A 21,975-nucleotide genomic window follows, 5' to 3' on the forward strand; every position below is an offset into this window, starting at 1 on the left:
AGAGAGAGAGAGAGAGAGAGAGAGAGAGTTCTCTTTATCAACCGGATTCCACTGATTAGAGATATCAAAACAAAAATGTTACTGGGGAATTTCTAAGTGTTGCATTATACATGAAAAGTTTCCTGTAGCCATGACATATCTTAGAGCTCCTTCGAATACAATAAAAGATTTATTAATTATTTAATCTGTTTCATGCTAACGATTGCTAATTCCTGTAACATGCAGTCATTATTTCGTATTATTGACAACAATATTTTCTTTATTGATCTATTTCATGAAAATACTAGTTTTGGAATTTGAAATGTCGATATGGTTGTTTCAAGTCAAGAGTCAAGAAAATATTGTGCTCTAAATCCACAAATAAAAAAAAAAAAAAATCAACTAGTATATGTTTGTTTCTAATAATAACCTGTCCAATTGTTGTTTGAGCATTTTTCTAATAACGCAAAGATTCGTAATTTCTAGTTTATCAACAACGCCTTGGTTCATAATTTCTAGTTTATCACTAAAGCCTTGATAAATCCATTTTCATGTCATAAAACATTTTCTGTAACTAATTAAAGGTTTTAAAGGCCACTAATGAATGACAAAGGGAAGAGATAGCCACAATGCCCTAGAGACTGGCCATATATACATATAAGCACTCAAACCCCCTCTCCAACCAAGCTAGGACCAGGGAGAATCAGCAATGGGTGCCGATGACTCAGCAGGTAGACATATAGGCTCCCCCTTAGATCAAAAGGATGGTGAGTTTACAGACACTAAAAGGAATTATTGACCTTGAGCGTGACTTGAACCCTATTCGGGCTGATCGCCAAGCAGGGACGTTTCCAATGGGCCACCATAGTCCTTAATTGCGCATAAAATACTCTTGCTTGAGGGTGTACTGAGGCACGCTATTCCATATTATTTCTTTTCCTCTTTTTTTTAAGCTTTTATAGTTTATATATGAAAAAATTTGCTTTTATGTTGTTTCATTTCTTAGAATATATTTTAATTGTTCATTTCTTCTCATATAGTTTATTTATTTCCTTATTTCTTTTATTCACTGGGGTATTTTTCCCTGTTGGAACCCTTGGGTTTATAGCATCCTGCTTTTCCAAATAGGGTTGCAGCTTAGCTAGCATTAACGATAATAATGATAATAATGATAATAATAATAATAATAATAATAATAATAGTAATAACACCTCGCCATTACAGGAAGTGGTTATGTGTTTAATACTGTCTGAAGGAAACGAACGTTCTTGCCTGGCATTTTTCCGTTACGCAACTGAGCGACTGAACGACGAAAAACACGAGCATCCTTCGTGACGTCATTTGAATATTGATAAGATTTCCGTTTATTTCCTGCCATAAATGTACGCTTTATGGGAGGAAATATTAAACTCTCGATTAAATGGTTATTTGGAAATACTTTCGGTGTGTAGTTTATTACGAAAGTTTTGAAATCATGAAATTGAAGGAAGTTATAAGATGCTAATTTTAAGCTATTGCATATATATAAATACAGTATATATATATATATATATATATACAGTATATATATATCTATATATATATATATATATATACCCACACACACACACACACACATATATATATATATATATACACACACACACACATATATATATATATATATGTGTGTGTGTGTATATATATATATATATATAGTAGTATCCCATTACAGAAACCAAAATACTCTTAAAATCCATCTACAAAGGAAAAAAAACCGAAATTAAAATTCAAATGCTTTCTGGCATCTGATTCAGTTAATTATAAATTACCATCGCATGTGTACTTTTTTTTTTAATTCTCTCTACTTACCCAGACATCAAACAAACAGATAAGGAAGAATTATCTATCCTATCGATAAGACTCATTTATTTTATCATTTTATCGTTAGACAAACATACCTTTAATTTAACAGTATTTGGAGGACGAACTCGCTACTGAACAATATTCTGTGAACGAGTGATTGAGATGAATTAAAAAAAAATGATAACTTTGGGCAATGTCTCTCGGTAGGCTTTATTATTATTATTATTATTATTATTATTATTATTATTATTATTATTATTATTATTATTATTATTATTATTATTTGGGTAGTAGACCATCTTTCAGGCAAGTTTTCTTAAAAATAATGCAACTGAGGTAGCCATTATTTTTATTATTATTATTATTATTATTATTATTATTATTATTATTATTATTATTATTATTATTATTATTATTATTATTATTTGGATAGTAGACTCTTTTTCACGCAAGTTTTGTTAGAAATAATGCAACTGGGGTAGCCATTATTATTATTATTATTATTATTATTATTATTATTATTATTATTATTATTATTATTATTATTAATTATGAATCCGTTATGATGATAGGATTATAACAGTTGAAAATCAAACCATCTCTTATTCTAGCTATGACCAAATTGTGGAATGGTCTTCCTAATCAGGTAGTTGAATCGGAGGAACTTCAGAAGTTCCAACTTCAGAGAATGGTTTTATGTTGAACAGGATACCATAAATCTCTCTTTAGAGTTTATATATGAAAAATCTATTGTAATGTCGATACTGTTCTTTAAATATTCAATGTTAATTGTTCATTACTTCTTTCGTAGTTTATTTATTTGTTTTCCCCAATGGGCTATTTTTCCCTCTCAGAGCCCTTGGGCTTATAGCATCCTGCTTTTCCAACTATGTTTGTAGGTTAGCTAATAATAATAATAATAATAATAATAATAATAATAATAATATTGCTGTACTGTAATGGCTCACTGGCTACTTTACACTTAGTAAAGGTAGAAGAGGTTCTTTAGCAATAGTAAGCAGTGCTTCTAGAAGAACACTCCAAAATCAAACTATTGTTCTCTAGTCTTGTGTTGTGCCACAGCTTGTGTACCATAGACTTCCACTGCCTTGTGTTGGAGTGTTTTTGCTTGAGGGTACACTCCGAAACCCTACTCTATTTCCTTATTTCCTTTCCTCACTGGGCTAGTTCCCTGTTGAAGCCCTTAGGTTAATAGCATCCTGCTTTTTCAACTTGGTTGTAGCTTAGTTAATGTTAATGATAATAACAATAGCGTAGTAAACGTGAAGTAAGATAGATTGAAGCAGTGGGAAGTGGAGAGGTGCAAATGATTGATTTAAGTTACTAATGACGGTGGTCTGGTCATGTGGAAAGAACTGAGAATCACAAAATAGTGAGCGGAATGTATAATTCGGAAATTGCTCGCTAGATGACGCGAGAGTAGTATTGAATAGAGATGAGTGGCTCAGTGTATTTTAGGGGCTTTGATGTGCTGCTGAAGAGAATCCTGCGCAATTAGATGAATTAGCTAGTGTGGCGGAAGTGTTCTGCCAAGCTGTTTCATCCTTTATTCGGCAATTAAAGGATGAATACGACGGAGAATGATGTCTTATTTGCGCCCATATTTACCCATCATTAAGGCCAAGTTGTTTTATGACCAAAGAGTTTACTAAGTGTTGCAGAGAGCAATCAAATAGAGGATTTTATTCTACCATTTAAGTTTGCACATATAAATGATGGCTGTCTCAGTACACTAAACAACAGTCTGCTTTCTTTACTCCATTTACGCAGCTACAATCTACGCAATGAAAGCACCTTAGCAAATTACTATCATTACCACATCACTTACATACGCACTAAGGAACTTCCTAACCGTAACTAATAACACACCAGATCATCATCTGTGTATATTGACATGGATTCGTGTATACAGAGAAATCATGTCAAAATGATGGCTCCATCTCCGGAGCACTACACGAATCCCGAGGCTGAAGGGTTTTCCTTCATCTTGGAAGATGTCTTCATCAGCAGCAGATGATGCTGGCATTGGCAGGACCCCGTCTCGTATTTCATTTAATTTGCGCTAAATTACACGATGCGAGGAAAAAGGCACTAGCGGTTTTCAGGATTTAATGAGCAGGTCATCCGGGAGTGGAACGGATCCCAATTATGTCAGATTACTTAAGATGGCCAATCTCTCTCTCTCTCTCTCTCTCTCTCTCTCTCTCTCTCTCTCTCTCTCATCTTTGTAATAGCATATTAAGATGACGAAAAATAAGAAGACGTACCAGGACAGTCAGCTGGAAAAAGTAGGTAAAAGATGTACCGGCAAAGTCAGTTGGAAAAAGAAGAAAAAGAAGAATTACCAACACAGTCAGTTGGTAAAAGAAGGCGTACTAGCAAAGCCAGTTGGTAAAAGAAGACGTACCAGCAAAGCCAGTTGGTAAAAAAAGACGTACCAGACAGTCAGTTGGAAAAAAATTTACCAGTCAGTTGGAAATAGATGTACCAGGCAGTCAGTTGGGAAAAGATGTACCAGACAGTCAGTTGGAAAAAGATGTACCAGTCAGTTGGAAAAAGAAGAAGAGGTACCAGCACAGTCAGTTGGAAAAAGAAGACGTACCAGCACAGTCAATTGGTAAAAGAAAACATACCAGCACAGCCAGTTGGAAAAAGAAGTCACACCAACAAAGACAGTTAGTGTTTACACTTGTGTTTATGGTCATATTCCGAAGAAAGTTCGGATTCCTGAACCTGACACCCCACCACTCATCATCGTATCCTGTAACCAGCGAAGGATAACGAGACGATATTACTTGTCACCCACCCAAAACAGAAAAGATTTATTCCAAGATTTCTACCACGTGCGTCGAAGGTGCAACTCGATCTCAGAATTTTATGAGCAAGTGCCTCGGATGGACCAGTAATTATCAGGTTTTATTTTCAAGGGCAGAAGGGATTCACCTTTTTTTTTTTTTTTGGTACTTGAGAAATTTTGCGAATTCATCGCACTTTTATTTCGAGTAAACTTGAAGGTTTCTGAGAAATCTCACCTCATTTCCTTATTTCCTTTTAGACTGGGCTGTTTTCCTTGAAGCCCTTGTGCTTATAGCATCCTGCTTTTCCGACTGGGGTTGTAGCTTAGCAAGTAATAATAATAATAATAATAATAATAATAATAATAATTGAAGATGAAATGAAGAATTTCAGATTTATTGGCATTTTATTGTTAATTCTTACCTGAAAATTTTCAAATGAAAAGAAATCATTGCAGGTAATTGTCTGAATGTCTTTACGCCCTTACATTGCCAATTATTGAAAAGTGATTGCAAATCATCAATGCGTATTTTTCATACTTCTATTTTAGGAATTTACCACGAAGCTGGATATTTTTCATTCATCACGTATAAGTTCCCTGTTGTAGATTCTTTACAGTATTATCGAAAAACTATCTATTAACAATAATATTATTTTTTTTATAATTCTTCATATTATCCCGTTTTCATTTTCATGAAGTGATTATCGTATCTAACTATCATTTAATTGCTTTGCTCTTATCATAATGGAATGCATTCGGTCAAGTGCGTATACCCTCTTTGAGTGGGAATACCTTAACGGGGTGAAAGGGTTTGTGTATCGCCATGATCAGCAATGCTGTACTAGTCAAGGCCACACACTAGGTTGGTATGCTGTGAGCGATCGGACGAAATCTGACACCAGCACCAATCTGTATTTGGCTAACGTGGCGATGAAAACTAGCCAAACCCCAATCATGAATAAGGACAGGTTTGGGTGTTTGGGTTTTTGTCCTATTCAGTGGACTATAAACGGTTGCGTTTGTTGTTGGTGTATGTGTAGAGAGAGAGAGAGAGAGAGAGAGAGAGAGAGAGAGAAATTGTTGCTGTTGTGGTGTATGTATGAGAGAGAGAGAGAGAGAGAGAGAGAGAGAGAGAGAAATTGTTGCTGTTGTGGTGTATGTATAGAGAGAGAGAGAGAGAGAGAGAGAGAGAGAGAGATTGTTGCTGTTGTGGTGTATGTATAAGAGAGAGAGAGAGAGAGAGAGAGAGAGAAATTGTTGCTGTTGTGGATGTATAAGAGAGAGAGAGAGAGAGAGAGAGAGAGAGAGAGAGAAATTGTTGCTGTTGTGGTGTATGTATAGAGAGAGAGAGAGAGAGAGAGAGAGAGAGAGAGAGAGAGAAATTGTTGCTGTTGTGGTGTATGTATAAGAGAGAGAGAGAGAGAGAGAGAGAGAGAGAGAGAAATTGTTGCTGTTGTGGTGTATGTATAAGAGAGAGAGGGAGAGAGAGAGAGAAATGTTCCTGTTGTTGTGTATGTATAAGAGAGAAAGAGAGAGAGAGAGAGAGAGAGAGAGAGAAAATGTTGCTGTTGTGGTGTATGTATAAGAGAGAGAGAGAGAGAGAGAGAGAGAGAGAGAGATGTTGCTGTCGTGGTGTATGTATAGAGAGAGAGAGAGAGAGAGAGAGAGAGAGAGACAGATTGTTGTTGTTGTGGAGTATGTATAGAGAGAGAGAGAGAGAGAGAGAGAGAGAGAGACAGATTGTTGTTGTTGTGGAGTATGTATAGAGAGAGAGAGAGAGAGAGAGAGAGAGAGAGAGGACATTGCACATCGTACTTTCTGTCATACCTTTCAACATAACTTTTTACACATAGCAATCAGACAATGAAATCAGCTGCATTGACCCAGGGATGGCCTGTTCTTTCTTGTGCATAGCATCCCATTCATGAAGCCGAACAACAATGGGTGCTCGTTTTTGCCAACGCCGAAATTGAACGAGCATCGAGCGTGACCAATGTGACTGAAGCACTAATTACTCGGTAACTTAGGTTACTACCGTGTTATAAAATTGGCGTCGCACTACGTTAGGTCGATATAATGATTAACTAGTTTTCTGGTTCTTTACATAGATTTTGAAGATCTAGTTTGTGTTTTAGTTAGTGATAGTTATTCAGTGGTGTACCAGGCCTTACAAAGCGCATGATAGGCCTATTATTCTTCTTCTTCTTCTTCTTATTATTATTATTTGCTTAGCTACAACCCTAGTCGGAAAAGCAGGATGATATAATACCGAGGGACTCCAACAGGCCCAGTGAGGAAAGGAAACAAGGAAAAGTAGCATATCTTAAGAACAGTAACATTAAAATAAATTTTTCTTTTGTAAACTATAAAAACTTGAATAAAACAAGAGGAAGAGAAATTAGATAAATAAAGTATGCCCGAGTGTACCCTCAAGCAAGAGAACTCTAACCCAAGACAGTGGAAGACCATGGTACAGAGGTTATGACACTACCCAAGACTAGAGAACAATAGTTTGATTTTGGACTATCAGTCGCAAAGATTAGCAAGTTTTCTGGTTCATCACATAGATCTTTATTCTTATATAATGAAGAGCAAGTGCCTGGTTATATATATATATATATATATATATATATATCTTTCCTGTTACGCCGAGGGCAAAGGAGAAAGGGAGTACTCATACCCTGGTGTAATAGTTTACCCCGATAGGTACACTAGGAGACCACACACTCCCATAAATTGCTGAACCAGCGGGTTATAGTTAGGAAAGGGGGAGGGGGTGGGAAGGGTTGAATCTGTATGTGTGTGTGCATATTTATCTAAATGTTTAGCCGTAATTTTTGACGGGTCACGTATACTAATATATTATAACCATGTAATAATATATAATGTATAATACATATTTATTTTGCAACTGTACAGAACACAGTAGGTCTATTAAGAATCATTGTCAACGAATTCAGCGTGAATGATTGGCTGTTTTCAACAACCAGGTGGGCCTGTAGGTGTACCTTGTAAGTAATAAGTAAAATAGCAGCCATTACCTGGTCTTCCTTAGTCCTACATTGAGATGGGACTCAAGAGATAACCTTATATCTATATGGTGACTTGGATATTGTTCGACCCCTTACCTTTGCCGCTCATGAGTTATATCTAAAGCCTTAAATATTACTTAATATCATCTGAGAGAGAGAGAGAGAGAGAGAGAGAGAGAGAGAGAGAGAGACTCCAGCCAGTAGCTTCGGTGTCGCTTCTAGCTGATAAAGAGTTTCAAGATGAGCATTTATCGGACATTATCAGAAATCTTACAAGAAGTACTTCTAATACCTCTTGAATACAAAGCGCTTTTGCACTGGTATGTCTATTATCTGTGATAAGATTGGTTAGAAATATACCCGAGAAGATTAATAATAGTTTTATTTAGAAACAAAGAGAAGAAAAAGAAGTCAACAAAATGTGCCGAAGGAAACTGGCAAGAATTTAATTGCCAACTGATGGTCTTTGATTTTATGAGAAGAGCGTAACATATCTTTCATTCATTTAAAAATCAACTGATGCGAGAATTATATCTTCTCCGGCTTTTTATGAACAACGATTATTGCTATAATCTCACTCATAATCCATCATATATTGCATTCTTCAGACCTGGTCCAGAAATGGACATTAGTTGTAGTTTAATTGGCCCTATGACGTTCAGTAGACCCACTAACGACTTTGTTAGTGTTATGGTGGATATTATTCGAATTTCTTTATCGCTATACAAATAATTTTAATGCTATTTGATATATCAGTGAAGGAATCTAGTATTATTATTATTATTATTATTATTATTACACGAAATTTACAAAATGTTTCGTAGTGCCAAATTAAGTATATGTTTATAAGTGGGGAAATAAGACATATACACCAAGCAAATAAAATCTAAGAATAACTGCTCAACACTGATATCAACATTTTAATATATCAAGTGAAATAAAAATGACGAATGGTGCTATAACTAGTGTAAAGTAATATTAGAGACTTTTTAACCTTAGAAATATAAAATGAACAGCGCTGTTTTATCTCAAAATTGACTGGATGATCGTAGGTAACCATCTCTGGTACCAGAAAGTGTAACATGGTGACATTTCAAATTGGATGGGGATGATAATGCTCTAGAAAGCGAGTAACACGCACTAACTTAGGGGGCACAGACAATAAGAGTGAAGAGGAAGTTTTCTTGAAGGGTACGATAAAATAGAGAGAGAGAGAGAGAGAGAGAGAGAGAGAGAGAGAGAGAGAGAGAATTTAAGAACAGTAATTTCACTAAAATTGATCTTTCATTTATAAACTGTAAAAAGACACTTTTGTTAGCCTGTTCAACATAAAAATATTCACTGCAGGTTTGAACTTCTGAAGTTCCAAAGATTCAACTACCCAATTAGGAAGATCATTCCACAACTTGGTCACAGCTGGAGTAAAACTAGATTCTTCTTTGTCTGCATCGTTTCCCACTCTTATGTGGGGTCGATGTTTCTGGCCAGTGTTCTGGCTACCTCAGTCCCACAATTCATCACCGGTTAATCTCACAATCTCCACTGGCCATATTGGTTTTCGCTAATTTTTCATGGCCGGATGCCTTTTCCTGCCGCCAACCCTCCCCATTTACACAGGCTTGGGACCTGCACCAGGTTGAGGCTGGCTTGCCCCCTTCAGTGGCTGGGTTGGAATAAAACTAGAATACTGTGTAGTATTGAGCCTCATGATTGGGAAGGCATAACTAAGAGAATGAACTACATACCTAGTGTTACGAACAGTGTAGATATCGAATCTGTATTAAGAGAATTATACTTCATTTACAAGTATATTAATTGTAAACCAAAATCTCATTCCCAAGCGCATTTCCTCTCTGTTGGAGCCCTCGGGATTATAGCATCTCTTCTAGGAGAAGGACACTCCAAAATCAAACCATTGTGCTTTAGTCTTGGGTAGTGCCATAGCCTCAGTACCATGGTCTTTCACTGTCTTGGGTTAGAGTTCTTTTGCTTGAGGGTACATTCGGGCACACTAATCTATCTTAGTTTTCCTCCTCTTGTATTGTTAAAGGTTTTAATGTTACTGTTCTTGAAGTATTTTATTTTTTCCTTGTTTCCTTTCCTTACTGGGCTATTCTCCCTGTTGGAGCCCTTGGGCTTATAGCATCCTGCTTTTCCAATTAGGGTTGTAGCCTAGCAAATAATAATAATAATGATAATAATAATAATAATAATAACATAGCATCCTGCTTTTCCAACTATACTTAGAATTATCTTCTTCAACCAATCAGCCATCAGGAAAGTTTTCCGAGCTAAAAGGGCACCCCTGCGAGTCAGTGCAAATCTGCCTCATTAAAAATAATTGACTATAGTGTTGTAGCTTAGCAAGTAATAATAATAATAATAATAATAATAATAATAATAATAATAATAATAATGATAATAATAATAAAACGACCTCAGTTCTTCTGTCAAATCAGAAAACCCAGGTATCTCTTATCTTAGATTTCTGATAAGACTATTCTGAAAGCTCTTATGATCTACATAATCGTTTTTTTATCATGAGTGACCTTCCATAAACCAAACCCTGAAAACACGTTTATCTTAATCACATTTGCAGCCATTTGGCCGTCAAACCGACTGAGAATGGCTGATAGCAGGAAAAGGGTAATAATTTATTGAACACGAAGTAATGTAGAGAACGCTCACTTGATGAAAAAGTCGAGGTAGGACGCAATGTAACTTAGAGAGTTATTAAGAAGAAGGATTTTTAGTATTATATCAGAGTTTGATTTGTCTCTATTGAGGTGAATTTTTAAATGAAAAAACATTTGTAATTATTTGCAAATTTCTAAAAAAAAAAAAAAAAAAAAAAACTAACATTTGGAATTATTCGCAAGTTTCTAGATTAAATAAAACGACCCTTGGATATATTTGCAAGTTTCTAAATTGAAAAAACAACAACAACAACATTTGGATAGACAATTAGCAAAATGAGAGAGAGAGAGAGAGAGAGAGAGAGAGAGAGAGAGAGAGAGTTTATCATGTGTGGTGCAAATGGGTTCCTATCCATGGTGCAAACTCACCCCTATCTAGGGTGCAAATTGGTCTTTATCCAATGCTTATTCTGGTGGCCTATTAGAAACGTCCCTGCCTGGCATTATGCTGGACTGGTGTTCGAGACCCGCGTAAGCTCGATAGTTTCTTGTAGTGTCTACAACCTCACCATCATTGTGAGCTAAGGATAGGGGTTTGGGGCCGGGGGGAAGCCTATAGGTATACATGCTGAATTATCAGCAACTATTGCCTGGTCCTCCCTGGACCTAGTTTGGGTGGAGAGCGGCTTGATCGCTATTCATATGTGTATATGATCAGTTTCTAGAGCATTGTCACTATCCCTTGCCTCTGCCCCTCACGAGCGACCTTTAAACTTTTAAACATCCAAAAACGCAACCGTTCTAACACTTGGCTTTCCCCAGTAATGACATCTTCCGTTCTTCCCACTAACAATATTCCTCCACACCTTACTACTCCCTTCTTCCTCTCCTCCTATTCTTCTTCCTTCGCTATCAATCTCCTCCTTTCCTCTCTCTCTTTTCCTTATTCTGTAGTTGTCATGGCCATGCATAAATTGGTTAAAAGAACTATATGCAAATTGGTTCTAATGGAGTAAAAGGTTGGGCTCTGAAAGGATCGTCAAATCATAGACGTATAATACCCGATATTATAGAAATACATAAACTGGTAACTCTCTCTCTCTCTCTCTCTCTCTCTCTCTCTCTCTCTCTCTCTCTCTCAATTTCTAGTAGTTCAACTTATGAAAAATGTATAAGGAAACAAATATTAAATTATGCAAGTGAAGAAAATTAATAAATTGGAATTCTTATTTTTTAGGAAGCCTTTAAACAGAAACAGACGCTTGAGTTAAACGGTTGAATGTGATTGCAGTTCTTATTCAAGCGAATTTAAAATTACTGGGACGTTAAGCCAAGCAAAATACTCATGCAATAATATATATATATATATATATATATAATGTGTGTGTGTGTAATCTCCTCCTATGCCTATATATATATATATATATATGTAATCTCCTCCTATGCCTATATATATATATGTATATATATATATATATATATATAATTGTGTCTGTGTATGTACGCGTTGTACATTTCTTTACATCACTTAGCTTTGAGACCAAAAGAGGGTGGTTGTCCTGGGTGACTTGAATGCAAATGAAAACACCAATAAATACCACATGTAGTTGGCAATTTTATATTTCTTTGGTGGACATATTGTTCGTTTATTAAACATTTTATTAACAATAATCTGATGAAAAAATGCCAAGTCTCTTGTGAACATCGATTTATACATTATTCTGCTTTTTTTCACTTATTTATTTCTTATATTAAAAGATGTATTTTCTTTTATATCAAAAGATGATAATTAATTTTTTATTATCGCAAATTTTCCAATCATATTGCAATAAGGATAATCTAAAAAGTTGATGTAAACGTAGGCCTACGGATGTTATTTATCTAAACCTAATTCCACATGTGGATGGAATTAATTTACTGCCTAGCGTTGGGACCGGGAAGGCATATTCAGCACCGAGGTGAAAGTGGAGAGGAAAAACAATCATGATCTTTAATGTAGCAAGTCGTAATAGACTCCCCACCCACCCCTCTCTCTCTCTCTCTCTCTCTCTCTCTCTCTCTCTCTCTCTCTCTATCACTGTGAGTGCAGTCAGTTCATAAATCTTAGTATCAAGTCTGACAACCAGCACATCCTGTGGTTTAACTTCTGTATTTACCAGGCGGATCTTTTCCTTAACGGGGTAGCAACGCCAGAGAATGTTGAATAAATCTTTATTGGGTCGTTTATGCCGCTATTTTCTCGTCTTAAATCTTTGAACTTATTCATTTGATATCTATAACCCTATTAAATTTTAACATAATTCACGCGCAAACAAATATTTAAGAAAAAAAAAAAAAACAATTTAGGTACAATACGTACTAACAATAACAAATGCAGCCAATTCTAGTCCACTGCAGGACAAAGGCCTCATATATGTCAATTCATGCCTGGGGTTTGGTCATTTTTATTAACACGCTAGCCAACTGCGGATTAATGATGATAGGAGACTTGTCTGATCGCCCACAACAAACCAACCCTGTGTGTGTGTGTCCCTGACTAGTACAGCTTTGCTAAGGTATCCCCACTCAGTTATGATCAAATGTAATTTATCTAGGCAAGATGTATGCTTAGCTTGGTTTCCTTTCAAGACCTATTAAGACCATAAAAAGACCAAGCCTTTTAGAGTGCCTGAGAGATTTTCCTCAAACATATTAGCCTTTAGAGAAGCAAACGGAAAAGAGAATTTGGTACATGAACATCTCTATGGATCGTATTATCAGTCTAATTCTCAATTCATCTCTAGCATCCCAGCTGCACCAGAGTGGTGAAATCCAGGAAAAGAATTATTGGTAATGTTTCTGTCTGGTGATCGCCAGACGGAGGTTCAAGTCCTGCTCAAAATCGTTAGTTCCTTTAGTGTCTGCGACCTTACCATCCTTGTGAGCTAAGGATGGTGGTTTAGGCGAGCTTATGCTACATTTTGAGTCATCAGCAACAATTATCTGGCCCTCCCTGCACCTAGCTTGGGTAGAGAGGGGGCTTGGGCGCTGATCATATGGTCAGACTAGGGCATTGTCCTGCTTGCTAGGGCAGTGTCACTGTCCATTGCTTCTGCCATTTATGAGTAGTCTTTAAACCAAGAACGAAAGAAGGATAAAAACGCCGATGTTAAGAGGCAGGATGTAACGTTCAAGCTGCCAAAAAGGATGTAATCAAACAGGGGTGTTCAAGTGACTCTTTATGTTAGTTTATGAATTTACGCTCGCCTTCTCCAGTCAGTTGAATGGTCAGAGCTACGGTCTAGGCACGGTTGAGATACTAGACCGCCTAGGTAAGGTCTATTCTATAGACCTGGTCTATAGACCTTGGGTCCTAGGTATACATAGCTAACTGTAGCTCAATCCTGGTCCGAGCATTGGCCCAGTAGAATGGTCAGAGCCACGGTCTAGGCACGGTTGAGATACTAGACCGCCTAGGTAAGGTCTATTCTATAGACCTGGTCTATAGACCTTGGGTCCTAGGTATACATAGCTAACTGTAGCTCAATCCTGGTCCGAGCATTGGCCCAGTAGAATGGTCAGAGCCACGGTCTAGGCACGGTTGAGATACTAGACCGCCTAGGTAAGGTCTATTCTATAGACCTGGTAAGGTCTATTCTATAGACCTGGTCTATAGACCTTGGGTCCTAGGTATACATAGCTAACTGTAGCTCAATCCTGGTCCGAGCATTGGCCCAGTAGAATGGTCAGAGCCACGGTCTAGGCACGGTTGAGATACTAGACCGCCTAGGTAAGGTCTATTTTATAGACCTTTTCTATAGACCTAGGATCTACGTATACATAGCTGACTGTAGCTCAACCGTAGTCCGAGCAGAGGCTTTGAAAAGGCTTTAAGGAGCTGGGTGCGAACATTGCCTGCCTGACCTCCCACTTTTAAGAGTCTTTTAAAGGGGTCTCTTGTTCGAGTTAACTCATTGTCTTTGAAGATGGCAGATTTATGAGGCATGTAAGTGGTGTTTACTCGGCGCTGCGTTGCTAGATGGATTGGGCGTGTCGTTTTGCGTATACGCGCTTGAGAGAGAGAGAGAGAGAGAGAGAGAGAGAGAGAGGGGTACCGTTGAAAATGACAGTGATGTAGGATAATGCCACGAAAGCAAGATCCTAAGGTGGTATTACACACACACACACACACACACACACACATATATATATATATATATATGTATATATATATATATATATATATGTGTGTGTGTGTGTGTATGTGTGTGTGTGTGTGTGTGTGTATGTATGTGTGTCTGTGTATGTGTTATATGTGTATGTAGATTCACAGATATTCAGATAAATGGATTAACGTGTGTGACAGTTTGCCATTAGTTTATATATATATATATATATATATATCATTCACTAATTACCATTTCTGGTACAAACATAGTAACGACTTTAATGTTTTTAACGGAAACATTTAATTTCGACTCTTGATCGATATTTAAATTTGATCTGAATGACACACACACTCTCTCTCTCTCTCTCTCTCTCTCTCTCTCTCTCTCTCTAATGGCTTTAATCAAAAGTCACGTTCAAGATAATCAGGAATAATTGCAATTATCATCAACCAAATAATAAGAGAAAACCGAAAAGTTTTGAAAAAAGAAATCTATTCGCCTAAACTGTTTCCCGCCAAATCCACTTGACGTTATCAATTACACGTTATTTTCCTCTTCACGGAGTTAATACGCAATTACGTAATTTTATACGCATAAGTTTACATCTTCCTCACAGAGTTTTATACGATTTTTTTTTGTTAAACTTTAATATATTTATTCTGGGCATCGTTCTCTCTGAATTCTATACGATTTATATTTTCTAAATATTTATTTGATTTATTCTCGAAGGCGTCTTTCTTATTGAATTTTATACCATTGGTGTTTTTTTAAATATTCAAATATTTAATCGATTTATTCTCGCCGTTTTAATTGATTGTAAAGGGAGTCAAAAGTCATAAAACATTTGCTGTAACAATTATTATTATTATTATTATTATTATTATTATTATTATTATTATTATTATTATCATTATTATTATTATTATTACAAGGTAAGCTACAACCCTAGTTGGAAAAGCAGGATGCTATAAGCCCAAGGGCTCCAACAGGGAAAAATAGGCCTGTGAGGAAAGGAAACAATATATCATTATTACTACCCAAGCTACAACCTTAGTTGGAAAAGCAGGATGCTATACATTATGTCCAAGAGCTTCAACAGGAAAAAATAGCCTAGTGAGGAAAGGAAACAATATTATTATCATTATTACTAGCCAAGCTACAACCTTAGTTGGAAAAGCAGGACACTACAAGCCCAAGGGCTCCAACAGGGAAAAATAGCCCAGCGAGGAAAGGAAAACAATATTATTATCATTATTACTAGCCAAGCTACAACCTTAGTTGGAAAAGCAGGATACTACAAGCCCAAGGGCTCCAACAGAGAAAAATAGCCCAGAGAGGAAAGGAAACAATACTATTATCATTATTACTAGCCAAGCTACAACCTTAGTTGGAGAAGCAGGATGCTACAAGCCCAAGGGCTCCAACAGGAAAAAAATAGCCTAGTGAGGAAAGGAAACAATATTATTATTACTAGCTAAGCTACAACCCTAGTTATAAAAGCCCAAGAACTCCAATAGGGAAAAATAGCTCAGCGAGGAAAGGAAATAAGGAAATAAATAAACTACAATAGAAGTAAAGAACATTTAAAATAAAATAGTTTATACACACACACACACACACACACACACATATATATATATATATATATATCAATGATGCCTTCCATCAAATAGAAGCAATATATATTCTAATACAAAAATAGACGTAACACCAAACATACTACTGAATATACTAAATATGGTTACCATAGAGCAATGGGTCTGCCCATCTCTTTTCTCTCTCCTCCTCCCTTAACCAATACCCGATTCTTCCTTAGATAGACACCTGGCTTATTTATCTGATCTATCTTGCAACAAACGAAGTAACAAAGCTCAGCATTACCGATTGAATTAAAGAAAAGAAATAGTTTATTTCTTTATTTCCTTTCCTTACTGGGCTATTTTTCCCCTGTTGGAGTCCTTGGGCGTATAACATCTTGCTTTTCCAATTAAGGTTGTAGCTTAGCTAATAATAATGATATTATTAATAATAATAATAATAATAATAATAATAATAATAATAATAATAATAATAATAATTAGAAGGCTGCTCTGAATTAATTATTCGAATTTACCAAAAGATTCAAAACTATTTAATTATTTATTTCCCTTCCTCACTGGGCTATTTTCCATGTTTGAGTCCTTGGGCGTATAGCATAATGCTGTTTCAACCAGGTATGTAGTTTAGATAATAATAATAATAATAATAATAATAATAATAATAATGATGATGATGATGATGATGCAATCAATTGAACAACCAAGAAAAATACTCTCTCCTAATTGCCTTTTGACCTTTGTGAAGATAAATATGTCTAACTGAAATACGTTTCGACTAAACTTCAGCTTAAGGCACCAGGTTGAAGGCAGTCAGCCAAAACTAGTAATGTCATTTATTTCTTGCGAGAGAGACAAAATTAAATCACTACGTTGTTAAAATAACCTTATTTTTAATCGGAAATTCTCCGTAAAAACAACTGTTTTCAGCCGTATTTCAGTAAATAAGGAGACCGTAATTTTTACCACTTTACATTGTTAAAAAACGGTATTTTTAATCGGAAATTGTCTGTAAAAATAAACTGTTCTCATCCGTATTTCAGTAAATAAGGAGACCGTAATCTTTACCATTCTAAATTGTTAAAAACCCGTATCTTTAATCGGAAATTCTCCATAAAAATGAACTGTTCTCAGCCGTATTTCAGTAAAATACAGGCGACCGTAATTTTACCCTACTTTGTTATTATCTTTCACGGGTTTGGTGATCGTAATATCACTCCTTTTACTTCAATATATCCGTTTTTAAAACGATAATGCCTGGCAATGATTTTTCCTGGATTTTTACCGTTTTTTAACGGCAAATTTTTAACAGTGTACGAGTCTCTAAGTAAACGGACCAAGTTTGAGCAGAACGAAGTTTGTGATATGTAGCTCTTGGAGTGGACTCTTTGCCAAAGGGATAACTCAGCGTTTCTAAAGGAAGATTAACCTTTAATACATCAGGAAAATTGGACTATTCTCAAACTTATACAATCGTCTGTTGTTGATAAGTTACTATCTTTCGATAGATAAGCATCACCTTTTCGACCACTTCAGAAACGGGTGTCCTTTCACATACTTCTATTAATGAATTCGATAAGAATTTTTTTTTTTAAAAAGATTGGAAAAAAATTACAAATTCCATCTATAACAGGTATATTATCTAATACTTATATATACTGTAGGCATATATACTTTATAGATAAATATTAAAATTAGAAATGAAACTATAAGAGAGTTTACTCTAGTGTCATATGTGGATGAGATCTTGATGAAGAGTAGATGGAGATGGTTTGGGAATGCTCTGTGCCACCCCCCCCCCCGCCCCCCAAGAGAGATTAGTTCACCAAACGTTCAGCTGAGCCCCACAAGGCACTAGAATAGTTGGAAGACCCAGGCCTACATGGCTGAGGATTATGAAGCGTGAAGTAGGAGATGATGAATGGAGAAGTATTGAAATTAAAAAGCTCAAGATAGAGACGACTAGCGAAATCAAATCGGGGCCCTTTGCGGTCAATAGGCGTAGATGATGATGAGATAAATATGTAATTGCATAGATGTCAAGTCTCGATCTTCATTTATCAAAATATGTTGCCAAATATTTTAAAATTTAATGTTTATATTTCGTGAATTATTATTTGAGAATTCCCTAACCGTAAAAGAAAATATTTCGAAAAATTTAGAAGGCTGATACCGCATATTGTAGCAAGAATTATTATTAAAAAATTCCCACCCTCAAAGAGAAGCTACTTTGAAATTCCTAAAAGGATTATACAGTATATTGCAGCATAAATTATTATTTAAAATCATCACCCTTAAAGAAGCTAATTTTAAAATTCCTAAATAGGATTATACAGTATATTGTAGCATAAACTATTACTTAAATTCCCACCCTTAAAAGAAGCTATTTTGAAATTCCTAAAAGGTTATGCAGTATATTGTATCATGAATTATTATTCAAAATCATCACCCTTAAAAGAAGCTATTTTGAAATTCCTAAAAGGGTTATACAGTATATTGTAGCATAAACTATTACTTAAATCCCACCCTTAAAAGAAGCTTATTTGAAATTCGTACAAGGTGTACCGTATACTGCAGCATGAACTTATTATTCAAATCCCAAGCTTTATAAGAGGCTATTTGGAAATTCCTAAAAGGGTTATACAGTATATTACAATATGAACTTTTCTTAAAATCCTCCCACCTCTTGTAAGAAGCTATTTGTATATAAAAAGCGTTTTACACTGTTGGCTATGCTTCGCTGCTTCTTATATATAAAAACAGTAAACAAGGTGTGCAAGTGGGCCGATTTAAAAAATTCGCGACAAGTGTCGGGCGCACCTGTCTCATTGCACCAATAGCGAATAGCTGGAGAGCGATCTCTCTTCTAATTCTCTCTTCTACTTTTCTCTTCTACTTCTCTCTGCTACTTCCCAGACATACCCAAGAGACCCGGGAATCATTGTCAAACAAGGAGAAACTGATAAGATCTTCTTAATCGAGAATTAAATGAGAAAAACTGATAAAGATTCTTCGATAGCTCACGTCTAAGAAAAAATGTCAAGGATGTCCTCTGAGAGATAAGTCTTGTCGATTTTGTTTGTTCCAACTGTTTAGTTTTATTCAATTTTTTATTTATCTTTCCCTCAATTCTATTTTTAGACTTCTTTAACTTTCGTATACTGGATCATGTTTTTTTTGTATATTTTTATTTCATAATATATAAAAGTAATTATTCATAACTCGATTTAGCTTATTGAAATTGTTTAGTTATATTTGTTATTTATTATATATATTTCCCTCAATTAATATTTTTCGACTATTTTTTAACTTTCGTATGCTGGATTTGGGATGTTTTTTTTGTATATTTTCATTTCATAATAAATAAAAGATAATTATTCATATCTCAATTTTGCTTATTGAATGTTTATTCAAGTATTTTTTTATTACTTCTGCATCTATTTTTCCTTCAATTTTATCTATCTCCTTCTTTCTATCTTTCGTAGACTAGATTATGATGTTTTTGCTTATTTTTTTATTTCCTAATAAATGAAAAATGATAATGTATAGTTTCGATACGTTGTTGTTAATTTCCGACTTTGTTTAATCATCTTTACGCCCACATTTTGATCAAATGAAAAATCACATCAATATTTTTTTCAAAATTTTGTAATATGTGAATTGAGTATATTCAGCAAACAAAGCCGAAATAATGTCAATGTGTTAATCCCTTTTCCCTGTTCTTGCTTAATAATAATAATAATAATAATGATAATAATGAGGATGATGATAATAATAATAATGATAAGATATAAATATTAATAATAATAATAATAATAATAATAATAATAATATGAGGATACTACTACTACTACTACTACTACTACTACTACTACTATTAATAATAATAATAATAATAATAATAATAATAATAATAATGATAATAATGATGATGATGATAAATACTACTACCACTACTACTATTAATAATAATAATAATAATAATAAATAATAATATGATAATAATAATAATGATAATAATAATAATAAAGTATATCTCAGCATTACATCAAATTTACCGTCGTTATCAGTACTGTTTTAAGATAACGAAGATAAAGATAAGAGTCTTCTTCTCTCGGACATTTTGTACAATTGTAAACATCTCAAGATCTGGACCTTTATCAAACTTTTCTCCTTTCGTTATTTTTTTTTCTAATTTTCATTAAGGAAAATGTTTCAGATAAAATTAGCGTTGTGTTGGAGGTAGATTTTATATTGCTTTTTTAGAATATATATAAAGTATATACAGTATATATATATATATATATATATATGTATATATGCTTACATATATACATATATATATATATATTATATATTTATATATATATATATTGTATTTATATATATAAACACATACATACATATATTTATATATATATATATATATATATATACATATATATACTGTAAGTGTGTGTATATATATACATATATATATGTACATGAATATATGTATATATATAAACAATTGAAATATACTGCTTAAATTGCATTTAAATAACAAACCAATCAACATCATCTTCGCGAAATATTCAGTTTAAAAAAAAATTGAAAAGAGTAATATAACCCAAAAATGAAAAATCCCTCAAACTTCCCAACAAAAAAACTAAATCAACATCTCACCTGAGCCACGGTGGCTACGGTCACCCCGAAGGCGAAGGCTATTTGCACCATGGAGGGGGCGTAGCCCCCCGACCAGCCGCCGATACAGCTTCCGCAGCCGACGAAGACAAGGATCATAGTCCCTATGAACTCCGCCAGGAGTGCTTTCCCTAGGGAACGGAAATCCTTCAGCTCGTTGGTGCCGATGTAATCTCGCATGTCCTTGATCTTGCCCATGTTGCTTTGTCAAAGGTTGCTTTACTTTTTAAAGGACTGGTGATGCTGCTTTGATGCTTTGTAGGGACTTTAGGTGTCTTTGATGCTAGTGCTGGTCAAAGCTAAGAGCGTAAGAGAGGAGCTTCTACAGATGGGGAATTGCTTGATATTGAAATTATACAGACAATTTCATCAGCTATTTGCTTTAAGAAATAGTTAACAAATCGTCAAATCTATGTAAAATACAAGCAAGAGTGTGTGTTTATATTCGTGTAAATACAGAGCAAAATTAAAACCAGTAAAGTTTAAGAAATCTCTAACTGGGTCAGGACAGAGATTCGACAGATTCGGCGGGACACCCGCGACGACTAGTTCAGCAAGACAAGAGGGTAACGCTGCAACTGGGCAACAAGCCGTATGGCGCTCGGTATATATAGGTTCGGCGACATGCACAAACACACAAACGTACTCACTAATCCCAGGGGGCACATTAACTATCCTCAGTAATCCTTATTAATGGAGGGATAAACGTTAGTGGTTGGATTGCATTCTTGGAAGACATTGGAATTTCATATATATATATATATATATATATACATATATATATATATATATATATATATGTATGTATATATATGTATATATATAGATAGATATATATATGTACATATATATGTATTTATATATATATATATATACATATATATATGTATATATATATATATATATATACATATATATATGTATATATATATATATATATATGTACATATATATATATATATATATGTACATATATATATCTATCTATATATATACATATATATACATACATATATATATATATATATATATACATATATATATATATATATATATACACAGTATATCATGGGAGTAAACCCACGATGAGCAAAATGTATAAATTGAGTGGAGATAATATTCTCGTTTTATTGACATTATCAGTCTTATTTTGCTACACACACACACACACACACACACATATATATATATATATATATATATTTATACATATATATAAATATATATGTATGTATGTAT

The 21,975-nt window shown here is 34.6% G+C and overlaps 1 protein-coding gene across 1 annotated transcript in view; it reads right to left on the reverse strand.

The window, feature by feature from the left end:
• Nucleotides 1-21,307, reverse strand: part of LOC137633238 (aquaporin AQPAe.a-like) — a 55,703-nt gene extending 34,396 nt beyond the window's left edge. The window contains 1 exon segment of the mRNA XM_068365434.1: nucleotides 20,719-21,307. Coding sequence (XP_068221535.1) covers nucleotides 20,719-20,934 — 216 coding nt within the window. The 5' untranslated portion in view covers nucleotides 20,935-21,307.
• Between the last annotated feature and the right edge of the window lie 668 nt (nucleotides 21,308-21,975).

Source organism: Palaemon carinicauda, chromosome 42 (assembly GCF_036898095.1).
Source record: "Palaemon carinicauda isolate YSFRI2023 chromosome 42, ASM3689809v2, whole genome shotgun sequence".
In the NCBI taxonomy this organism is placed as follows: Eukaryota; Metazoa; Arthropoda; class Malacostraca; order Decapoda; family Palaemonidae; genus Palaemon; species Palaemon carinicauda.